Source organism: Psittacula echo (assembly GCF_963264785.1).
Source record: "Psittacula echo genome assembly, chromosome: 4".
Classification (NCBI taxonomy): Eukaryota; Metazoa; Chordata; class Aves; order Psittaciformes; family Psittacidae; genus Psittacula; species Psittacula echo.
Genome location: NC_137738.1, coordinates 61,291,515 through 61,317,218, shown reverse-complemented (window position 1 = coordinate 61,317,218; position 25,704 = coordinate 61,291,515). Strand labels below are relative to the sequence as shown.

The 25,704-nt window shown below is 36.1% G+C and overlaps 1 protein-coding gene across 7 annotated transcripts in view; it reads right to left on the bottom strand.

Annotated features, from left to right (window-relative positions):
- ATG5 (autophagy related 5) overlaps window positions 1-25,704 on the bottom strand; it is a 107,164-nt gene that overhangs the window by 79,914 nt on the left and 1,546 nt on the right. For all 7 annotated transcript variants that reach the window (XR_013956551.1, XR_013956552.1, XM_080614933.1 and 4 more), the window contains exons 3-5: window positions 20,109-20,236; window positions 14,858-14,936; window positions 9,914-10,076 (exon numbers count right to left, since the gene is read on the bottom strand). Coding sequence is in view for 5 of the 7 variants with exons in the window: in XM_080614933.1 (XP_080471059.1) it covers window positions 9,914-10,076; window positions 14,858-14,936; window positions 20,109-20,236 (370 nt within the window). In the remaining 2 variants the exon portion in view is untranslated. The remainder of the gene's footprint in view (window positions 1-9,913; window positions 10,077-14,857; window positions 14,937-20,108; window positions 20,237-25,704) is intronic.

Sequence of the window (25,704 nt, the reverse complement as noted above, 5' to 3'; positions counted from 1 at the left end):
GCTTTGTCAATCTACCTTATATCCTTGGAATGAAAAAATTTCTAATAAATTAGCTAGAAATAATGGAGTCACACATCTCAAGACACACCTCCACTGTGTGTACAGCACTGTCTGAAGACATCTACGCTAATTCATCCTCATAACCTTGTGCTGCTGTCCTCCAAAAATCTTTGAATGGATGTAGTATTTTTACTATGGGAAACTGAGTTGAGTGTAAGAAAATTAACACAAGTTTTTAAAGCAAGCAGCAGGAAAAGGTTATCCAGTTTACATACTGATATACATGACCTGGCAAAAACTTTTATTAGCATTAGGGGCATTGACTGAATGCCAGAAGCCTAAAGCTCCAAAATCTAAAATTAACTTTTGCAGAAACCTTAAGACTCAAAGCTTAAAACAAACAAAAAAACCTAACACAACTGAACAACACCCCCCCCTCCCAGCACAACCACCACCAATCCCCTTGAAAATATAAGTGAAAGGATTCCTCATTCTCGCATTTCTGTGTGTACCTTCTTTATATGCAAAACAGACTTAAGAAAGCTTTAGTGCTATGATGAGCTATAAGAACCAATCAGCGCTTTGGCTAGACAGTTCTTAAAGACAGAAGGTGCCGGAAGTTTGACAATCAAAACAAAACTGAGTTTTCGCCAAGCCAGTAAACAAGAACATTTCCCTACCTATTAGCAAAAGCACTTTACACACCCATCTCCCTCCCTTGTGAAAAGCTTATGCAGTCTACCTAGTATCTAAACTCTTGTAATAGCTAAATCTGATTACTTTTGTTTTCCACAACCCATCTGTTTTCAAGAAAGTGCTTGACCAATGTGTTAAAGAGTTTCTGTATTAGCAAAAAACAGTACTTGCAAAAGGGAAATGCTCATATCTGAACAACAATATTTAATAGTAATATGATCCAAACAGAAGTGAGATTAGTGACAGTATAAAAGCTTCATATGACTACTAATCATATTTCTTAAACAAGAGAGGGTGGTTGCTATGTAACTTCGCCTAAAAGGAAATATAAAACTTTTCACTGCATTTGATGTCAAAGAGCAGAAAATTAATAATCAAATTATGCAGGTGAGATCCAGGTGAAAAATCCACCACTTCGCAAATAAGTCACTTACAAGTATTTATTACAAATGCAGTCACTAAATGATACCAGACAGACGTTATCCTTCAATACTACAGAGATGCACACATGCATGACTTTTTATCGGTACTATTCATGGTGTCTTCTTAAAGCCATTTATTTGTATAAATTTGAAATGTATCTCTAGCTCTATGCAAGCAATACCAATTTGCAGCTTGCATAAAAATGTGTCCAATCCTCGAGTTTAAAAAACACAAATCTTTTGTGTATTCTCAGTGGTTCACCACTGTCTAGTAACCATATGAACCATAGAAATAATGCACAGCTAGAAGCACTTGCACAGAACCAACCATAACATTAACTACAAGACTGTAGTGGGTCTCATGCAGAGCACACAGTGCTCATGTAGAGCATGAGAGACCAAGAAGCCCTTGGTTAGGGTAAGCACTACTTAGCAACAAGTAAAACATCGGTGTGTTAACAGCATTGCTCTCAGACTGTACCAGCTCCTACAAAGAAAATGAACTCTGTCCCAGCTGAAACCAGCAGAGACGAGACTCTCCAACTGATGTAACAGAACCACAGAAAAACTTTAAATTGGAAGTGCCTTTGGAGGTCAAACTTTGGAATAAAAGCTCCTGACCCCACCTCCCCTCCCCCACCCAAAAAAAAAAAAATAAATCTGAAGAGCTGTCTACACAAAGTCAAATGAGTTTGCTCAAGGCCTTGCCCAGTCATGTTTTGACCATCCCCACAGGTTTCCATTCAACCACTCTCACTTCCTCTGCCCAAATATCCCAGACTTCCTCCCGCAGAAACTTGTAACCGTTTTCTTTTGTAATTGTACAACTCTACTGCCAATGGAGGCATGCCTGAGAGCAATCTGACTCCATCTAGTCTACCAGCCTTCCTTCTAGGCAATGGAAAGCAGCTATTAGGTCCATCCTTAGCCTTCTCACCTTCAGCCTAAACAAGACAATTCTTTGCACTCTAGCATATGCTACAGCCCCTAATCATCCTAGCAGCACTCTGCTGGACTCTTTTCTATTTGTCAAAGATTCCTTTGTCCTGGAGTCTCAAAGAGGCCAACAGCATTCCCAGCAAAGCTTTACAAGTGCTGAGCCGAGGGGAAGAATTACTCACCATCTGGCTATATTCTAGGGGACACAGGGCAAAAGCAGCTCCCTGGTTAATCTTCAATTTTGCAACACACACAATAGACTTTTAATTCAGCTTGTCATTCACCATTACCCACTTCCACAAAGCCGCTTCTCAGTCAGTCCCTAGCCTGTCTGGATGTATGTGGTTCTTCCTGTTCCTGGTGCAGGACTTCGCACTTGTTCCTGTCTGCACCTGCTTGCCTATTGCTCCAGCTTGTCACGGTTCCTCTGAATGGTAGATCTGCCATCAACTGCTCTCAACAGCTTTTTCATTTAGTGATAAACTCACTAAGGGCTTAATCTGTCACATACATCTGTCACATACATACATATTTGATCACATCTGATCACATCTGATCAAATGAACTGTACTTTACAGACAGCTACAAGTCAAGGATACAAAGTGTATTTTCTTAACATTAAAGGAAGTGTATTTTCTACTGACTCATGCTCTAATAAGCATTGTGTCTGCAGCCAGAAAGGAATCTTCTCAAAATTTAGTATTAATTCTACTTCTACTTTGTTTCCAGGAAGACTAAGACTCTACATGCATGCAGAGCTCTGCTGACTGCTGAGCAATGTTAACCAATTTTGTAAGAAGTTAGGGTTTTTGTAACATGCCTCAAACATGAAGCACCATTGATGATAAAAGATATTATAAACGCTTCAAAAATAACTGTACCGTGCTATTCAGAAACAGCCTTTACAGGTAGTTACTCTATTTCTCAGCTATTTAAAGACTTGTCTCTAAATTACTTTAGGCCATCTAATCTCATAGTTCTTATTTGTGTACAATAAAACCACAGATAATCACAATTATCATGATCTTCAGGAGGACTCCAATACATATTTGACTACTACAGTTCAGTGCCAGCCTTTTTGAGAACAGAGTTTGAAATACTGGTATGGTGTCATTAAAATGTACTTTTTTTTTTTTTTTTTTTATGTTTTACACACTGCCACCATGCTCAGTTAAAATGTTATTGTGGTTCAATGCTGAGGTTACTTGGGTATTTTGACAGATTGTGGTATATAATACAAATCCACAACTGAAGATGGTACATAAGTTTACTAGACTTTTCAGACTATTTTCAGGAACAAGTTAACTATCGGATATGGAGAGATAAGACTTTAGAACTGTTTTGACTTAATGTAAGTGACAGACGCTACCTAGAAATACATGGAAATATTCTTCACATCACAATTAGCAAAGTAACAACATTCAACATGAATGTATATATCTGGAGTAGTCATAATTTTCCTATGCAATTACACAACAGTCATTACCTGAAATATCTCCACCATATGAAGTGCCCATTAATCTTACATTAATACCCTCCAAATTTGCATTCAGTTGGCATGTTACTATGTAATACCACAGCAAAGCAGTGGTGATTGTAAAATTTAAATGTCAAAACCAAATAGGCTTTACTTGGCCTGCCCATTCCAAATAAGACATGGAATCATTGCAAACATCATGCTAACTAGCTCAAGTACTAGTAACAGTCAAGTACAGTGATATGGGCCTCAAGGTTGGCAACCTAGGTTTGCCACTCCCTTTTTAGTACTATTATAATTTAAACGAATTAAATCAATTCAACTCAGCTTGCCTATATGCACTGTAACAAACTGCCAACAGAACTGTTCACTATCAGAAAACAATTAAGAAAAACTTCCTTATGTATACTTAGCTGTAAATTCTAGTTTGAAAAAATATATTAATTCATAAGTCACACTATAAATTGAGCTACAGATGCAGCCCAAGAAAAAAAGTGGGAATCCCTCCCCAAACATTGTACGATTAGGTTTGAGAGTAGTGTATTTAACACATTTACTTTTATGCTGTAATTTATCCATTAGTTTTTATAGTAAAGTAGCATTCTGAAGATAAAGAAATAAAAGCACATTGCTTGAGTGTTGCAGGTTAACAGGACATTTTGAAAACTGTATGACAAAGCAGTATTTCACTCTTCAGATTATCTATCAGATCCTAAAAGGTCTTTTCCTCCTGTTTTAACATATACAAGGGAGCCATACCTTACAAACATTCTTCTCACTTACTAAAAACATTCACAAAACAGAAGTTTCACTTTAAGTACACTGTTTCCTTAACATCACCTCCCTTCATTTTTCTAGGTCATCAAATTATCTGGAAAAGGTTCAGGGGAAGAAAATCATCAAGACAGAATACTTTCTTTCCTTTAATCAAATATGAAAATGCATTTATCTTACCAAATATAAGTTTTCTGTGTAGCCTAAAAGCAGGTGATGTCAGTAGGTATTGTCACTTAAGCTAACAAGAAAGCTCTGATAACTATTAAACAAAAATGTGTAATCCATTTTTGAAACACATAACCCATGGGTTGTGTAGGAATAGAGCAGGAGGGCTTATAACAGACTTTCCTGAGTAAGTCAAAGGGAAAAGAAAAGGACACCTGACAATGTCACCTGTCCTCCCATTCTCTCCTCACAGACTAGATAGCCTGGATATTTTAATACCTTCTTTGCCTCTGATTATGCTCAGCTCATATACATGAAAATAGAGCAGCATATCTCTGTATAATTCACTAACCTACTTTGCTTTCCTTGTACTATGCTTTTTCTAATACAGCTTTTCTTCAGAGTTAAGGCACCTTTGTATTAATGCATCTGTCAAGCTCAGGCATTTACTAGCAGAAAATAATGTAGAAGCATTGCAAATCGCAAAGCAAAAAACCCTCAAATACTAAGGTTAATTTTAAAAATTAAGTCTGTTTTTAGAGATAATTTACTGTGAAATTTAGTTAGATCTTACACATCTTACAGGAAATGACATTTTAAGGGGAGGGAGGAAAGCAGAAGGCAGTAAAAAAAAAAAACAAAACAAACCAAAAAACCCAGGCTCTGCATCACTTACACCCAAGTAAAACAGACTTACAGAAACACAGTCCAAGATTCTCTCAATCTGAATCCAAGTCTACCAAACATCTGAAAAAGCTACATGAGATGAGAACAGGGAAGGTAGAGAACCAGCTGATTTGTGGTTGGGGTTGAAGATGAAAGGCACACCTGCTTCAGCAGGAAGTCTGGAAGGTGGCTGCATTTCTGAAGAAATGGTAACATTCCAGGAGGAAGAATCTCAAAATGAATACAAAACACAAAGGCCTTGAAACTTCAAACTCTCCGCAATAGATGAATAGGTTATACGGTTGGCAGATTACCTGTGCCAAAGATAGACACCTCCAAGCTTGCTCCCTCGGAGTTTCACGGTTTTCATTAAACACATGGATGTCTCACACAAGATGGTGAAAACAATAGAAAGCATCTGTATCTAGCTCTATCTATCCCTAGACAACCTCTTCTCATGGCAGAGACTTAGTATAAAGTAGCACTGTGAATGCTGTGTTCCCTTTTGCTTTTCTCCTTTTTCTACCTTTGTGCAGTTCATGTCCTCCTTTGAGACCCACTACTTCTCCTCAGCCTCACAATGTCCTTGTTGATAGCAGAGCAGAGAAAGTCAATGGGGAAATTCAGGCTGCCATCAATTCCCCACCTCTGCACTGCTACGAGGGCAGCGGTGTGAGTAGGACCAGGCCAGCAATGAAGAGTAATAATGCAAAAGTCAGTTTCAGGGGGGTGATAGTTTAGAATCCTGGATACTGCACCATAGGGGGCTGAGTATTTGTATAGTCAGTTGTGCAGACAGGGTAACAAGCCAGTAAACACTGCAGAACTCACACTGAAGTCCAGGTCACAATCTATTACCAGAAAAAAAAAACAAAACCACAACCCAAAACAGCCCACAACCAATCAAATCCAAACAAAAATGACCACCACTACTACCAAAACAATAGAATCCCTGGAAGGCCTACTCTGATGCATCTCATACTTATCAAACTTGTGTGGGCCATGTGTACACAGTACAAAAGAGGTGCTGACTATTTCTTTTTGGCGCTTCAAACACTTCTGAACAGGAATGTGATAACCTAGAAAAAACACAGCTTCTGCCCCTCAAAACCCCAAGGCTGGTTTAAATATAATTCAGAAATAAATGCAAGGCAACATAGGCCTGATTCTGTCAGAAAGCTAAGAACGAGATCACATGCATTAGAAAATAAAATATTGCATTTTCTGAACATTTGCAGGATTTTTCTCCTTTAATAAAAACAATTCAACACGGCCACTTAACTTCTGGTAAGCCCTAGAGCATGAATGAGCATTACATTCTTTTTCCATAATATTTCCAGTAAAACAATGACTTTATTATATTGTATCATACATAAAGAAGCCTTAAAATTGGCTTTGAGTTTTTACTAGTTATTTCCCCCACTCATGTATCAGAAATACCAAATCTAGTTTTCACCTGTCATAAAGGATGCCTATGAAAATTTCAGGGTATGGTTGCTTATGTCTCTCCACAACTGATGAAAAGCAGCTGTGTTGGATCTAAACCCCTTCCTTTATCAGAACCATCATATACTGAAGTTATAGATATTAATTCTTTGAACAACGCAAAAAAAGAATTAAAAAAATACAGCTCTCCCCCTAAAAACAGCTCAGATTGCATTTGTTTGATCCTGAGTCACTAGACTCACAAACGCTTAATGTTTCAAAGCTGAAAGCCTTTATTTTTCCACACAAAAGGCAAAAAGAAAAAAACCATCCACTGATGGTTTTTATCCATGATAAAAATGGCCATAACACTATTAAAGCAAAACCAGTAGCAACCTTTTCCATCATTTCAGACCAAAGAATTTTAACAATTCTTACAAAGGAAGAGAGGTCAGTATCTATATAGCCTGCATTTATCACTTCTGTACCACAGCCAGCTATCCATGACGCTGGTCAAAATCAGTACAACACAGATGTACCTGTCACAGAGAAGTGTTCTAGCTAAGAAATATCTGCTTTATGGACAAAGATTGGCTAACTGAAGTCTAAAGAACAAGCAAAACCACAGCACAAGCAACAGACAGAAAAGTATGTTTACCTTCCTGATTTGGTAGCAGATTAACACAAAACCAGAAATGGTGGGAGGAGGGATGTAAAGGTTGTTATGAATACCTACCAGCTGTTACCAGCACAAGATTTTGCTGCAAATTCACTGCTATAGCTCTTCCCCTAAAAGCAACTGAAAAGTTTCTCATGCTACCCATTCAAGCACTTCCTTCTCAGCAGAAATCTCTCTACTGAATTACACTTGTAATTGGTAGTTACATATTTCCAAACAAGAAAAACTAGGGTTTTTTTTCCCAAAAAACATTTAATACATATCCTGTAAGTACGGCTATCGCTTGTTAAACAAATAACATATCCTATATTTAAGAACTGAAGAAAATGTTTTGAAGTTTCACAGAAAATTAAAAAAAGAAAACAAAAAACAAATCTGCAGATGTATCATTACTTATAAGACAGTTACACAAATGCTACTTTCTTTTCTTTTTTGTGGTAGTTCATTCTGTTTCACAAAGAGGTTTAAAATTATTACATCTCAAATGAAAGCCTATAAAAACATACTGAAAGATACAACATGCTTAAAAAGAGTCATCTTAGTTTCACAAGCTTTTCTTGTTTCTCTTTTATGAAAAGCTGAGAAATTAAAATTAGCATTTGAAAGTATTCAAAAGATTGTTTAAGCTTCTCATTTAGGTGTCAGATTCCACAGGTGTGATTTCTCATGAAGTACAGTGAAACTTTGAAATCAGCCTTGCTAGGCAACGTTGTAAAGTAAAACAGTAAAACTTTGGTTTCCCTACAACTGAAAATATTTAGACAAATAATCAACTAAAAGAGAGCCTATGATTAGCACAGAAAGAACACACTGCTTATCTGGCTCCTATACCTTAATATCTTAAGGGTATCAACGTTGTATAACTTCAGGTTAAGAGAAGGACACTAACTTATACCATTTCATTGTGTAGACAACTCTTCTTCCACTATTACAACTCATTATACTTGTATTATAACTCATGTTAGAAGTATTTTAGTTTTAATTTTAAAAAGTATTCATAAAAAGCTCACACAAAGTGCACTGCTAGGAACATTTGAGAGCTGGGATGAAGTGACAGGATTTCTTTTTGCAATAAAGCTAGTAATTCTTGAAATAGAAAATAAAATTATGCTGGCACAGCATTTTGCTTCTCTCAAGCTAAACTGTACTTGTATAACAGCAAAATACTTCTTTTGCAGACTTATTAACATAGCAGTTTAAATTGACTTGTAACAATGTAAGCCTTGGGGAAATATCTATTTTTATACTGATCCTGTCTTCCAGTGGACCAGAACTCTTTATTTACTGCTAATTCACTTTTGTGAATATATTATCAGTCAGTTTGCTAACTAATAGCTATACAAACCAGACTCATTCAAGAAATACTTTAAATTGAAACAAAGTACAGTTTCTCCTCAATTTCTCACTCTCCTCCAGTTAAATAAAAGAAATAGAGACTAGAGTTTCTAATAAGCACTTAATCTTCAAAATTATTACAGGAGTATCTTTCATAGGAAAGGCAGTATCACTAACAACAACAACAAAAAACCAGAAACTCCACACACTCACTGAATACACACATTAAGCCCTAACTAACTTCGAACCTCACTGTCAAAAGCAAACACATGCCTTAGGTCTTCTTGCATTCAAAGCTCTTCTTGTTTCATTTAATTTTTCTTATAAACATATGGGAAGATGTTAATTCTAAGCATTTAGTATTTTGTACCTCAACACAGAATGAACATCCTCATGCTTGCAGCTTCTGTAAAATACATTTACCAGTAATAATATAAATGACAACTTCAGGAGATGAGGAAAAGACATTGAAAGTGGCACTACCATCTATTCCAGAGAGCAGTTTCTGAAATACTTACATAGCTTTTCAACTTACAGGCCTCTAAGAACCATGATAAAAAAGAGGAGACACAAAAACTAAAAAAGTTACATTTTGCACAGTTGCATTTTGCAGTACAGATTCTGCCATCTGTGCAAAGAATGAACACTAATTATTTTACAACACCCTATGCTGAATTATTTTTGCTGCTTTTTTTCAAGTCCATACTTATCTATGCAGAAATCTTTGTGAAAGCCATGGCAATATCAATTAAAAAAACCAAACACACACACACACACACACACCCCACAAATAAAACCAAATCAAACCAAACCGCTAAAACAAAACTACCCCATGAAAAAAGCCTTGGCCTTTTGGCACAGAGAAAAGTAAAATTATTATTCTACTGGGCAACTTCTCTTAAGTTTACCTGTATTGTTTATCAGTGACTATCCTCAAGCATTAACTAGAGGAAACAACCCTTTTTACCTTACAGTCCAAGATCATTAATAGTGAACAGTGTTTACAACCCAGGTGTCTCCCAAATAAAGACCATAAGCTGCACAAAAATACAGTAGACAATACTTATCTATTTATTTTGTTTTGTTGCTAGTTCTGGTTTGTTAAAACAGAGTCATGCCTGAAATAGTTCTCTGAATAACTGAATCCACATTTGGATTATCACATACACAATGACTTAAAAGAATTAAAAAAAATTATCTTTTCCATGAAATTAGACTAAAATTCCACAGAACAATGACAATTTCTATCCTGTACCATGACTAAAAATTTAAGAAATTATTTATTAGCATGCTAGACCTAAATATAATTTATACTTGATGCACTGTATTTACCATTTTGTAATCCCATCCACAATTGCTTATGATCCTTTTTTTGCATCTCATTGATAACTTGGCTTTTGTGCTTTAATGCATCTGCCTCTTTTATAGAAGCCATAAAATGAGCTTCAATCACATCCTTAGAATGGCAGTGTAGAAGATCCTTTTCTGGAAAATTCTACAAAGAAAAAAGATCAAGATAAGTAAATGCATGACAAAACTTAGAAAATTATGAATAAATGATAATTTTAATCAGGTTTATATTTATAAAAAATAAGCACATTGGAATGTGCTTATGGAAGAATGTAACAACCATTCTCTCACTCTGCTGACAAGAAAGGCTTTGCACTGAAAAATGTTTCAGGGAAAATAAAAACTTTAACAGTTTTCTGTAAAAACAGGAATTACTCTAAGTCACCCACTCTCAACTTGATAAATACATTTAAATACATTATTGAATGTATTTAGGCCCTTAGGTACAAAATTTAGGAAACTACGAGTTTTAACATGTCTTCAAGCAGATACGTAATTCTCTGGCAATGAACAGGAGAAAAGGGGAAGAAGTACATAACAAGAACCAAATTCTTATTGACTATCAGTGGCAGGTTAGCACCCATTTCTACGCAGGACTTTGAAAAAATGTTTTCTCCAAGTATCACCATCCACATATACACTTCTCCTTAGATACTGGAAATCCTTATCAGCTCCAACTTTACCTAATACATGTACCTATTGCAACTTGACTTTATACTCCTTTTATTTGGTTAGAGCTGGCACCACTACATTCAGTATTGCAGATGCACAGTTACTTGCCAGGTGAAGTAGGGTATCTTTCAAAGAGTTTTACAATATAGTTACATGTCACAGTAAGAGCAGTATATTTCTGGAAAAAAAACCCAACAAAACAAAACCAAAACCAACAAACACCCCCTTCCAAAAAAAAACCCCAAAACCCAAACAAACCAAAACCAAACCATATATTCCCTCCTCCACTTAAAACCAGGAAAAACTGTGAACACCTCTTCAAACTACAGGAGCTCAAAATATCCAAGAACCACTAACAGCTGGCAATATGAGAGGGAGCTGGGTATAGCCTTACCTGCAGGAAATTCTAAGGACAACAACGATAGGTCCCTCCTCATTAGGTTATTGAAAAGAGCTGGAAATTATATAATGGAATTTCATGTAATAGCGATTCCTCCTTGTGACAGTGAACTCAGACTCTGGAAACTGTGGATCAAAAGGATGAGTATCTTCTAAAACGAGGAGTATAAAGGGAAGAGAAGACTGCTAGTGTCTTTTCCACTTAAGTATATAAGGTCTGGTGTTGAACTCGAAAGGAAGTGCTATTTAGGACTAACTTATGTGGAACTGACTAAAATCTAAGTAAAGTCTGGTAACCAATCCAGAAGAAAAGAACAGTCAGAAATAGCATACTTTAAGATCATGAAAATTCCTTAAATATAAGAATTCAAAGTGAGACACTGGTATCCCTCAACAAAATATCAAACGGTGGAATGTACCTAATGCTGAGTAAGACAGGAACCTAGGAACTTACTTTACAGTTAAAAGCTGAAGTTTTAGCTAAGTTTATGATAACAACAGTTTTGTTACATGTGTCTAAATATTTAACTGCCGGGTCTCTTTTTTGGACATTCCTGACTTTCACAGGTAGGCATCTCTCTGCTGACTTTCTTCCAATGAATTACAGGGAATGTCAGTCCCTAGAGATGTGTTCCAGAGACTATATCCAGTGTGGTCTGCAGAACAGCAAGGAGATATTTAAAACTGGTCAAAGCTAGCTAAGCTAGTGGAAATAATTTAGCCACAATATTACAAAGCTGCCTCATATGTAATTTTCCCAGCTTCTAAAAGATAACACTGTGGAAGACTAGAAAACACTCCTACAACCTCAGTGCTGTCTACTCTTTTCTTTAGAGGGAAACCACTGTCACATTTCTATGCAGCACTGTGAGCAGAAGCTAGAAAACATAAACATGAAAGTACTAACTTAGAAAATAACACTGCTGCATCTACAAGAAGCACATGAAATAGTTTCACCTACATGAGACTACCAACAGAAAATACAGCATCCCCGCTGATTTATAAACTAGGGCACATGATAGTAATTTCTATACTTAAATATAGATCATGTATGCTTGTATTATTTTATTTTTAATTCTACTTGCCTTCTTTCTACTTACGAAAATAGTGATCAAATGTAAATAATTGTAAACTTGCTGGTAGCTACTCCTGGCTATACAACTATAAGATTTGCAAAAAGTATTAACATATACCAAATTCACATATTATTATTGGTGAAGTCATACTCCCTCCATATTCTGTACCTCTGAAAGAAAAGTTATTAAGGGTTGACGCTGATTTTCTTAGAAAGCTCAAATAGTACTGGCTTTATTTTGCATACCAGTAGACACTTGCAGCATAAACTTGGTCATAAAGAAGAAGGTATCATCTGTATAGACAAGAGCACTAAATGTCTTCTCAAATAAAAGTGTTCCAAAACCATCACAGGTAATTTCAACAGTCTGGTTTCATAACCCATAACAGATTTATCTATCAGTTCTAGTTCACAAAACATCCGTGTCATTCTGTGACAGTCTAGTTGCACTAGGTTACATTTATACCTGACTCAATTTTTAGCCAAGAAAACTAAGACGACAGCTGCTGTTACACAAAAACAGATGCACTCTCTCCTCCTCTACACAGGTCATAGATGGAGAAGCAGGCACCAGCAGATAAGGGCTTCAGCAAAGGGAGAATGTCAGCCTTCCCCCTAACAAACTCCATTTCCTCCCCTCCAACAATGCTACCATTTTCAGAGCCGTTCACCACCTCTTATCTACTGCTCAAAAATCTGGAGAGTTGGTTACCATGTTGAGAACATGAATAGAGCTAAGCATGCTGCAGAGTAGCATGAGTGTAATAGGAAGACAAGGAGTTTCCCTCCTTCCTGTAAAACCACACCTGGGTAAAAAAAGCAACTTCCCAGACTATAGCTTCTCATGATTCTCAGACCTTAGTGCTCTGTTCAAGCTCATCCTTCTACAACTATTTAAGGCAACTGTATTTCAACTTTACTGGAAATATAAATGCATGTTACTTTATTGCATACCAGAATTATAAATGAATAAATTGTCTCTTCAGTACAAACAGTAAGTGTGTTTATTTGGTCTGCATACATTACACAGGAGGGCAATTACAAGTATCTCTCAACTTTCAAATTTCTACTGAACAGAAAGAAACTTTTCCCAAGGTTTTAACTATAAACAAAGAAAACTTTGCGGGGTGGGGGGGTGGGAGGGTGTTAAAAACACTCTTCACAGATGTTTGAGGCATCTGCTGTTGACTACATGCTTTGGTAAAAGAAAGGAGAAAGCCATGACAGCACAAGCTAAACTCCAGAAAAATCTATTAACTGTTCAATTAAGCCAAATAAAAATTATAGCTCTTTGAAAGATAACTACACACAAATGAAAATAATCATGTAGGCAGGAATCCCACACCTGAACTATTCAGCTGTAACACACGAAAATGTCTTCAATATTTTTACATACTTTGATATATGCCAGTTATTTTTTTTTACTTTCAGGACTAAGACAGGCTTATTTAAATAAACTTTCAGATTACATAAAAAATAGGAAAGATTTAGCAAGTACTTAATCCAAGGTGTAATTTAGTTTTTAAAAATATAACATCAACTTTTAGTTATTTCTGCTGACCTTTAACGTACACCTTTGAGACAAACTTAAATTAGCCGATCTTCTGACAAGCAGTAATATAAGGACATTAAAGTCAGTTCATATGACTACATGAAATTGAAAAGCACTGTGGTACTGCAACTTATTTCTCAAGATGGGTTTGCTTTGGGATGGCAACATCCCAGAGCTCGCAGAACGTGTAACAGTGAAATCCTGATTTATGAAACTAGACATTTTTCAGTTCTTCAAAACACTCTGGAAGCTTTTTCATCCCAGCGCTCTTTGACATACATCAGACATCAGTGTAGCAATTACAGTGGTTTCAAAAACATCCCCAACTTCAGTCAGTCATTTCAGAAGTTTCAACATGTACAAATACATATTGTAAGAATGTATGACTTCAGTGCACACTTCCAAAAAGAATCAGACTACTCTTGCTGGCAAGACCTTTTCTAAAACACCTTCAACAGAAGAACTGTTTGAATGACAACATTCATCACAACTGCTTCCAAATATGCTTTTTGTTTCACCTCAAACATCACCACACTAAATTCAAGCCTATTAACCCAGCATTTTCCTTTGGAACAGTTTTCCCATTGCATTGTTTCTTTTATAATGGGGAAAATAAAGTTTCAATGTTAAATACCATAATTTCTAGTTAACCCCAAGTATGTTTTGCAGTGATCACCTCAACTCATTTCAAAGTATTAAGAATGCTGCACCAAAGCTAGCCTTGCGCAAGGACTCCTCTGAGCAAAGATCAGTACTGCTATGAAGTCATACCTAATGGTTTTACAACATGTAATCAAAATAATGTCTCTCCTATGACTAAGCTGTCACAAGACCAAACTCATTTCCCTCAGTTCTCTAAAGGGGACCCACATGAAATACAATAGCTTTCCTTGACTTCAAGGATTTCTACAGCATCTGATATCCATGCTCAATGTGCCCAAAGGATGAGCACTTCTCAATCTTCCCAGTCTTCAGTCAACTCAAGCTGACTGAATTAAAAACATTATAGAAAGTTCTTCCTTTATATCCACTCGCTTGCACTGACAGTCTCACAACTCAACTTGGAAAAAAAAAAAAAAAAGAAAATTGGATTTTCAGATTGTAATAAATTAATTTTCAAAGGAAAGTCATTTGGAAGCACACACAACCTCATGGAAAACAGCTGTAGATTTACAGACAACTTTAGACAATTCCTGAAGGAATTTCTAAAGATGTATTTCAGTTTTACCTTGAAATGCACTGTGATGCTCCAAGGAAGGGCTGTATTTGATGCATGGAGATCAAACAGCAAACCAATTGGGTAATGCCTAAAAATGAAGAGATATTAAATGAACATAAAAGCTGTGCATTTAATTCACATATAACAGTTAACTTACCTGCATTTACATAAAAAAAAAAAAAAAAGAAAAAGAATTGTGGGAGTCAAACAGCTAACATTCATTATTACTTATTCAGAAAAGTTATACAGACAGGTATTAAGTGACTGACACAGTTTCTGGCAGAATCAAGTCTGGAGTCTATACGTTCAGTATCTAAACCAGTGGTCTCCAAGCTGTGCCCACAAACCACCACTAGTTTTGAAACAGCATAAATGGCCTAACAGATACTCTGTGGAATCCTTCAAAATAGTATTTTTAGTTTAAAAGATTGATAATGGTAGGAATAGCTAGTCTGACAGAAAATACATGCTTCCAGATATTTGTCATAGGTTTATACTGCATTGACCCTTAACATCTCTTCCCTCTCCCACCTGTCATTGTGGAAAATAGGCAGTGAAATGAAAAACCGACATATCCGTGAAAGGGCTGAAAGAAGACAGTTCAGGATGAAATCTGTAACTTTACTATCAAATAAAGAAGAATGGAAGGGAAGAAAAGAAGATTAATTGGAGTTTTGCATTTCAGTGGTATTCTGGATTAAAGGAGATATATAAAGAAGCTGCTTCCTCCAAATATTCACTTCTGTCTTCTTACAGCTTTGTCTCCTTTAAATTCATTAGAAGATGCAGCCTCCAGCAATATAATGAATATGTATCCCATACACAAAACTTCCACAGCACTCCAAAATGGTCTTTCTGCGACTTTCTCACAAGCAGACAACAGCAGATTTTTGATGTATGTTTTGGTTTTTGGTTTGGGTTTTTTTTTTCCTCATTCAGCATACCAAGCTCCATTCTCTTACCTTTCAAAAACCTTAACTAAAAGAGCCTTACTAGCTTTTCATCCTACAGAGAGATAAACACACACTTAACTGTAAACTCAGTAGCTTCACTGAATTAAATGAGACTGCTCACAGGAAGAGAGCCAAGAACGTACATAAGATTTGAAAGTCCAGAGAGCAATAACTGAGAGCTGCTCTAAAAGCATCTGTGCCAAGCCAATTTCCTAACCTGCTGAACACTCACGCAACAGTCCTTTAGCACCCTCTACGGGTGAGCTAGCCTCAAAGGTAAGACAAAGTCATCACAACAGCAAAATAAAAAACAAAACAGTGCTACAATTCTTGAACCTACCTATTATATTTGTAACTTCTTAAAAGAAAGAACGGGGTGAAATATTAAGAAAGCACCTAGAACTGTGTTTTCCTGACAAACGGAATAGAGTATAGATAATGCATACCCGGATTTATCTGGATTCACTGCGGATGTTCAAGTTTTTTACCACTAAGACTTTTTACTACTACCTGCCACTCATGTCTTGAATACTTCAGGGATTCAGCAAGAATTCCATGAAAGAGTGGTTTTACAGGTGAGCTAAGTAACAAAAAAATCAGATTTCCTTTGATAATTAGATGAATATGAACAATGACTTTCAGCTACTTTCAATTTACACAACAAAATAGATAGCTACAAAAAAAAAAAAAAAAAAAGGCATCAGTTCTTGACCTATCTCTGTATTTTCTACTCAGATGAGATTACAAAATGAAGTTTGTGTACTCCAGCTTTCTTTGGTAAAATCCTTGTGCTTTGCACAGTTGATAGATGGTTTTTATTTTGAAAGAGGCCAGCCCTAAATTAATTTTGTTCCACAGCACAACACATGGAATTAATGAAGACATTAGAGCACAAGAGAAATAATTTTCCATTCAGGAGCACAGCCTTCCATTGAGAGTAAAGTTCAAATTCCAGTTCTCACACACTGGCATTTAATCTGAAGCCAACAGAAGCCCCAAGTAATGCCTGTACATAATGCCGTGTTTCACCTTTTTTTTTTTTTTTTTTTGAGATACATTTACAAACATTTTTATTTTTTATTGTTATAGTCTATATAACAATACTAAAGCAGCTATTTATATTTCCCTGATAATAAAACCTGGTTTCTTAACCAGGCCAGAGAATTAAGGAAAAGAGAGAAGTTGAGAAGAAAAGAGGACTTTGTCAACCTCCACATGGAATAAAAACCCCCAACATCCCCTCACTCCATTCTTAAGCATGTATCTATCTACCTTGTGCTATGAGCTAGTATTGCCTCATCGGAGACCTTGCTTCCAGTAGTACTGCTGCAATGCTGTTTCTGAACTTCTATTTGAAAAACAGGCATTGCAAGTAAAGTACACAAATGCTCTCTAGAACCTACAGCAACCAGAAGAATTAAGGAAAAACAAACAACTGTTGAGGGAAACGTTCAGCCCAGAAAGGTGTAATTTTGAAAAAATATTAATGTTGAAATCAAATTGCTTTTAACTAGAGTGGGAGCCAAGAACAGGCAGACTGTGCTGAACTTTCTCAATGGAAATAACGGGAAAAATATAAAACGGAAGAAGTCTGAGAGACAACAAATCTTTTCTTACGAGATGCTAGAATAATGACTGGTCCTGCAAAGTCGTCAATCTATAGAAGTATAAGAACACCTTATTCTGCCAGCCATTGTCAATTTATTACGATTTTTATTATTATATAGAGGTGGCTTCAGAGTGTGAGAGAAGTTCTCGGAAAGACGATGTTTACGCACCTAAAATCCTTTCAAAAGTAAGGAAAATTAATTACTATTTTTCTAACAATTTCTTTCTGAACCCAGGACAGAAAGTTACAGCATCAGCTGGTAGGTTGTTTTCAAACCAGAATAATTTACTGTGGTAATTCAGTAAGATATGTCACATGAACTGATAAATTCATGACAAAAAAAAAAATAAATCCTATGATCCAGAACTCTCTGCAGTACTATCAAGTGGCCAAAATCAGCATCAGAGGTATCAGTCCCTTACCAGCAGCCAGAGCACTGAACCTATACTGTAGTTACAGGTGAAGGAGCTTTCCTCCTGTTGCTAGAAGTCATAGCCTTCCAGCCCTTCCATATCTGAGGAGACGACTTTCCAATCCAGTAATAGCAGACTCAGCCTGCATCTCCTTCAATGTAGTTGTAGGTTTAGGCTCCTGTAGCTGCAGGGTCTCTGAGAGGATTTGATCCATTTCCTTTTGTAGTGTCTGATGTTGCACAGTCTGAGGATCTCTTCCTTTAGCTCGTTACCATGGTGACATAGACCCTCACCCAACGCGCACCTCCTGCAGACATATTCCCTTGCCCCATCAACCACAGTGGCAGCCCCCAGGCCTGCATAACTCCAGATATGGAGAACTTCATCCTCCTTCAGGAGCCTGGCCTGAGTGCTCCAGACCATGAAGTTGAAACGGTGTTTCAGACTTACTCAAAAATCTCACTTGAAAACAGAAGAGCTGCAGCTGAAGAGAGATACGCTACATCACAACCAGGTATGAAACTGCACAGGCTGTAAGCAATATGACCTCACAGTGCAAAATTAATAATTAGAATAAGCAATATTATTAGCAAGTTCTATTTGATTCTGAATGCAAAAGTTACACTGAAGAAGAGTAAGCATTAATGGTCACTATTCTTTCCCTACAAACCACTAGCTCGACCCAATTCTCAATTCTGGTGTTCAGGTCTTCCGTGGAACAAGCTCCAAGCTATTTAGGGGACTACCATTCTCCTAAAACAATGGTTTGCAAATAGCATTTTCCTTAGAAAAGCAATTCCACTGAAATCAGTGGAGCTATTATTGTTCCTGGCAGAATATACTTAGATTTTCTGAAAGATCAGAGCCTTAATTAGCATATCAAAATTATACTATTCATTTTCATGTCAATGTTCAACGAGTTGACTAACTTTTCACTTGATTTTAGGATTATAATTTATATTTTCATTCTATACCTATATTCTAGTTTGTTTTTTTTTTTTTTGTTTGGTTTGGTTTTTATTCTAGTTTATACATCATAGTATTTGAAAACTTACAGAAATTACAGATCTATTTTTGGATGAAGTAAAAAGCTTTTCTCTCCTTTCTTGTTACAACTTTAGTGATAATTTAGAACGCTTTCTCCCAGTATCTACCTAAGATTACGAACACACTGGAACAAACTTGGTACCTGTATCTGTGACTCAAGGTCATTAAGGCACACAAACACACAAATTATTGTTAAATTCCAGATAATTTAAATAGATGTCTAAAGCTGGTTCTGTTTGTTTCAAAAAAGTGAAAACAGTTTTTCTGCTTCTCTATGTATTTTCAAGGTTTATACTAGGTTGGTCTCAAAGAAATAAGACTAAAAGAGATCCTCTCCATCATCAAGTCTAGAGACTCCATGATGTGATGTTTGCTAAGCACAAGACAATCCAGATTCAAGAAGCTAAAGTAGTCACTGGTAGTTTTCTTTCCTATTATAACAGAATAAATAAAAAGAGAATTCAAAATACTAAAAAATTTCTGGAGAGCTGATGCTACCTATACAAAGCTAGCAAACACTGCAGCTCTCAAAATGTTTTGTTTAAAACTCTTTATGACAGAAATAAAGAAACAAAACTGATGAACAGATTTTATGAAAATTAAGTAAACAAAACAATACCAGTCTGATGCCCCAACCTCTCAGAAAAAAAATGTATGCTTCTAATAGACCACATAAGAACAAAAATAGTATCAACAGCAATTAGTTCAATAAAGTTGAATTAATTGGATTCAAAAAGTGCCTGTGCATCAGTGTTAGATTATCTGTTTTATAGTGCAAGCACATACCACAACCATGAAAAGTTAAGGTTATGCACATCTTTTATTATCTTTATATATATGCACTATCTATTTTCACACTCCAGAAATACTTCCTATCTCTGTTCTCAGGCACCTTTTAAAAAGGTAGAATAAGCTAAACAAGGATTTATTTGGTAATTCTAAACCAAAACCAGAGACACTTTGTATTACACTAACGACTACACTGCCTTTTACATACAGTAAGCATAATAATCACATATAAGCATAATAATATGCTTATACATAAGCATAATATTCACAAGTATGTTCAATATTAAAATTTCTTATGTTTTTCCAAACAACATGCTTTTCTTACTCCCCTCCTGCCATCTCTGAAACCCAATGGAGTGATTAGTTTAGGAAAAGTACTGACACTGCGCTGAACATAGGAACCTTTTACATGATAAACTGAGCAAAGGTACAAAGTTAAATAAACTCACCATTTCAGTGGTGTACCTTCATATTCAAACCAAATTTCATTAACTTCATCTTGTCTCATAACTTTCTGAAAGTGTTTCTTCACTTTGTCTGTTACCAATGTCAAGTAGCTTATCCTTGGCAAAAGCAACTGAAATAAAAAATTATAGAAGCTTTAAGTATAAATACAATTTACCAAATTAATAAAAAATACTATAAAAAGTATGCATATTCATAATAAAATTTCAGCTGAAATTCTCCCCCCTAACTTAAGGTAAGATGTCTTTTAGACAGTTTACTTACTAATGGTCAATGAAAGCCTATGAAATTATGTACTCAGAAGATGCAGAACAGCAGCATCCCATACACTAACACAAAAGACAGAAAAACAAGTTCTTTATTCTTTCAGTGTGGTAGGAGAGAGAAGAGTGGAAATTAATTCACACTTCTCTATATTCAAGCAAGCCAAATAATTAAATTTTTCACTTTTTTCATATAAACAGGAACATGTTCTAACTTCTTCTATATAACTTGAATATAACGAGCAACTGTGTATCAGCTATTATTTCAAAATGGCAATTCTTATAAAGGTTGGTTTTGAGAGAGGGTTTTTTTTGTGGTTGGTTTTTTTGTTGTTGTTGTTTTGTTTTGTTTATTTTAAGAAAACTAGCTGCTTAAGAGTTTGGTTTCCAAGAACATTTTGTGTTTCCAATAGCTGGCAATTTCCATCATCTTTGCACTGGGTTTGCCAATTCAACATGTTAGTCAAGACTACTATGATTCTTCCACAATTTAACTTTTGTCCAGCTACTGAAATCAGAAAGAAAACTATCAATATTTTATCAGCTGAAACAGAAACCTTCTTATAGGTTTCTGGCATACATTTTTTTTCCTCAAGTGTAATGTTATGGACTATCCCAAACAGAATGCTGTGTTACTTTTAATTTGGAAAAACCTTCCACCGTTTTTTTCTTTTTTTTTTCAAAAAAAAGCCCTGTGCCTAGTAAAACTGATTAAGTAGACTGCATCAATCACAATGAGCAAAGACTAACCTCCCTGTAAAATAATACTTAGCCTTGGAATAGTCATTTTAAAGTAATGTTATCCACACTCTACAGTTATTTCCTGATTGTTAATAAAATAGATGGGTCTAAGGAATAAATAGAAATAAATTATATTTTGCATATTTAAAGAAAGACAAACATTTGTTTTCCACCATTCCTCGTACCCAGTGTTGTTTCTTAAAATATTTTCTTTAGAGTATTACAGACAATGCTAGGCCCTAGGTGAACGTCATTGTACAGACATTCCAAACTATGTAAAGACAAATTTTGCGTAACAGAAAACTTGATCTCTGCTGAAACATTATTCCAGAATCTCTCCAACAATTAGACCACATTTTGATATATAAATTAGATAATATTTTCACCACAATACTAGAATATTTATAAACATCAGAAGTATAGAAAGTAAATCAAGAGTAAGTTCTTACAAAAGAGAATGAGTTTATCTTTCAGATAATGTTGCATTAGACTACTAATCTGCATGCATCTGTGAAACAACTAAATTTGAGGATTATATAAAACTACAAAAGATGAAGACTCACCACTATCACAGTCACGAAGTCAGTTAACAGTTGATAATTTGTGTACTATATGGCTTTATTTTTCCACTATCATGTATTTTTTACCCTCTTTGACAGGCTGAGAGAGCTGGGCTTGTTCAGCCTGGAGAAGAAAAGGCTTTGGGGAGACCACATAGCAGCTTCCAGTACCTAAAGGGGGCCTACAAGAAATCTGGAAAGGGACTTTTTACAAGGTGAACATAGTCATGTAGTGATAGGACAAGGGGTGAATGGTTTTAAGCTGAAAGAGGGGAGATTTAGGTATTAGGAAAAAAATTCTTCATTATGAGAAGGTGAGGCACTGGAACAGGTTACCCAGAGAAGCTGTGGTTGCCCCATCCCTGGCAGTGTCCAAGGTCAGGTTGGATGGGGCTTTGAGCAACCTGGTCTAGTGGAAGGTGTCCCTGCCCACAGCAGGGGTGTTGGAACCAGATCATCTTTAAGGTCCCTTCAACCCAAACCGTTTCAGCAAGGTAATTAAACACAGCCTTCACTGAGTTTGAGATCTTTCACTTTATAACCAGGCTATTCCAATCAAATCCAAGTATTTTTTGTAATAACTTCATATTATTTCTGTCTGATATTTACAGTTAAATTAATTCTGGTATATTCTGATATGAGACCTGTCTGGACTGCCTCAAATGCCAATTTTTAACATGGGGCACATCCATGCAGGTTTTGATAAATATATTAAAGCATTATTGAGTGCAACAGTGTTTGACATAACCCTTTAAACTGCATAACTAACTTCCTCTGTAAAATACTTTACTTCAGTTTGCAGTGTAGAACAACAATGCAGTTTCTATTTTAACACAATTAGCAATCACAGACAATAACCAAACAGCACTTAACTGAATTTAACAGAACGTGGCTAGCACTCCCAGTGGGAATCCTCGGAGCACAAAACCCAATAGTTAAGCAGGCTAATGCAGACTGCCTGTTTTTATGAGATGCTGAGCATTTGCAGCATCTACTGAAATCTTTTTGGTTTTCCTTTTCAATGGAAGACATGAAAGGATCCAATTCTATCACTTTCCTAGCTTTAATTATTCAAGAGATTTACAAATATACTAAATCTGTTAAGTGAGACCTTTAAAAGCATAGTTCAAATATATTTTCATTTTGTTACCCCTTTTAATTTTTGTTATCCCTTTTAAGACTTCTTCACCAGTTGTCCACACGCAGTGAAACACACCAGTTGATACAAAACATTACTTCAAAACTTCTGTAATTATTAAATGCTATTACTATTTCTAGAGAAAAGTTAACTAAAATATTTAGGGGAAAAAAAAACCCAAACCCAACCTTAATGTATTTAACTATATGCTGGACTTTGGTCAGTCTTTCCAACAGCACAGTCACATTGTTTTATAGAGGCCTCTATATGAAAACTGGAATTTTACACGGCAGTTTACCTTCTAGACTATTAAACACTCACAAGCTTCTCCAACACTTCAGCCATATGGCAAGGAGCCTTCCTTTTAAGCAAAGCTGTGTTCACCAGAATGACACCTCTCCCACAAACACTTTTCCTGCTAACTCCTAAACCAGTCCATGCAGGCCAATGAGCCTATACCGTTTCAGCCTTTGGCTACCCTGCAGCAACAGGTCTAGATGCTGGGAACAGCCATGATTCAGTGGTAAGAGTAATTCCTGGTTTCAGGCTGAAATGCCTAATTAAGACAAGACAAAACAAAACACATGATCATATGACACGATATATTAATCTAAGTTAATGTTATTCCACTAGATCAGATTTGCTCAACTGCCTTTTTTTCTTCCCCAGACAACCTTTGATCAGCAGACTTCGTGCTAAAGGTTAGAACAATGCCATGAAAATCAAACACATCCAGCAATCCAAGTAATGTACAACTGCAACCTGAATGTAGGACTGATAGATCACTACATTATACTCCAAAATACAGAATGCCCATCATAAATTAAACAACCTACAGTACTGCATGGGCAAATATACAGACAAGGTAGCCCAGTAAAGGCTAGTCACTTCGGCAGAGCTCATTTTAAGACCGCCTTCTGCTTTAACTTCATTCTTTACACCTGACAAAACTCAGTCAATGAGTACTCTGCTTCCCATGCATATTTTATTTCTAACTCTTGCTTGCACAAAGAGGCAGACAGTACACCATTTTAAAATAAAAATCTTAACAACCTTAGAACTAGGGAAATGTCAGATAGTTCAGCAACAAAGGTAGTTCAACCTAGCTGTTCCTAATTTTGCTTCCACTCCAAACACAAGCATTTATAGGAAAGACTCCAAAGAAACTTGACATGCATTTCCAGTGTTAACTCTGCAGAAACCTACCCAGCCTGACTACAGGAAGAAATAGGACAGTATCTCACCTGAGCTACTTGGTCTCAATGTCACTACTCTTTCCAAAAGATAAACAAGCTCATTTTAAATGAGTTCTGCTAACCCCGTAGTAACACGAGTGCCGTAACATGATCACTCCTGTGCTGCGCTAATACACCTAACAGACAAAGATCTCCTGTCCCATCACACACGCCAAACCAAAATCCATCACCCAGATTCTGGATTGTTTTCCTAACTCCATAACCCTTCACATTCCAGGTCTACATTTTCCTCCACCTTCATAAAGCAAGTTCCTTGGTGCAGAAGCTTTTTTCTCCTCTTAACCTGACGATGCCAGTATTTACTTTGCATGCAGCCTTCTCACTTATGGAAGGCAGTCTGGAATACAGATGTTATATCTGTATTAACAAGTACTGAAGTGTGGAAGAGGAGACATGAAAAGCTGAGCAGTTGGTGTCAAGGGCTGGGAATGTTCACTACGTCTACCTTTTTTTTAATTCAGTTTTCGGGCGTTTGATGGTTTTTTACTTCAATTTACCTCCAGTTTGATCCCATACATTAAATGTCCATTAGCAGCTGAAGTACTTCTGCTTCAGCTTCACAGGAAAATGATTCAGCTTGTGGGCTATAAGATTGCTGTGTGATGCAAACCTGGGCACAGTAAGTGGAAAGGATGAAGACTTGCATCAAAAAAGCACTCTAGATCTGAACAAAAAAATTAATGTAGATGCACTCTGAAACCATGAGAACTAAACCACAATTTAAAACTTAGATTGCTGTACCACCTGTTACTATTATAAATCCTTAGTCCCTTTGGGGAGCTGTATTATCAGCTCCAACATCACCTGAGAAAGGAAGAAGCCAAAATTTTAGAACTGTGATTTGTGAATAACCAAATTTTGCAAAAACAGAGCATTATACAGATCAAGACTGCATGTCTCTATATTTAAACACTTTCATGTAGCTTTTATACAATATATGCACATATATATTAACACATATATATATATTAAAAAAAAAATTGAAGTCTGAGACTTTTGCAATAGGTCAACCACATGAAGTAAAAGTGCTTTTGTTTTTACCAGGGGGAAACTGAAACAGATTGATGAGCTCTATTATCACTGAATGAAAATCATTAATGGTTTATTATGTTTCAAAAATCCACTGAGTGCACGTAAATCCGAAACTGGTGACAAAGATGCTATCAAACACAGAAAAAAGTATTTCTACCCAGTAATATTTTCAAAAGGAGTAGAATAGGCTATGACAAAACTTAAGGACTTCAGGATCACATAAAAAAATCATAGTACAAGATTTTTCTCCCACATCCTTGTTACATTTCAAATTCAAGCTTCACTGAATTAGCTAACATTCTCTGTCAATCAAATATCTACCAGGTGCTGAAAATCAAAACTGCTGAGTACACTCAGCATAGTGTAAATACTACATGATTATAGAAGGCACTTCTACTTTACAACTCACATACATCATGGACAACTAGCAATCCAGTTCAGGCACTGTACTGTTAAGATATTATAGCTGCTTTTCCTGCATCTGAGCTAGATCTCTCATGGCTGTTAGCATTTAAAGAAAACAAGCAGAACTCATTCATGAGCAGAAATAGTGGAGCAAGTGTTCATGATAAGTTTGTGTTACGCAAGTG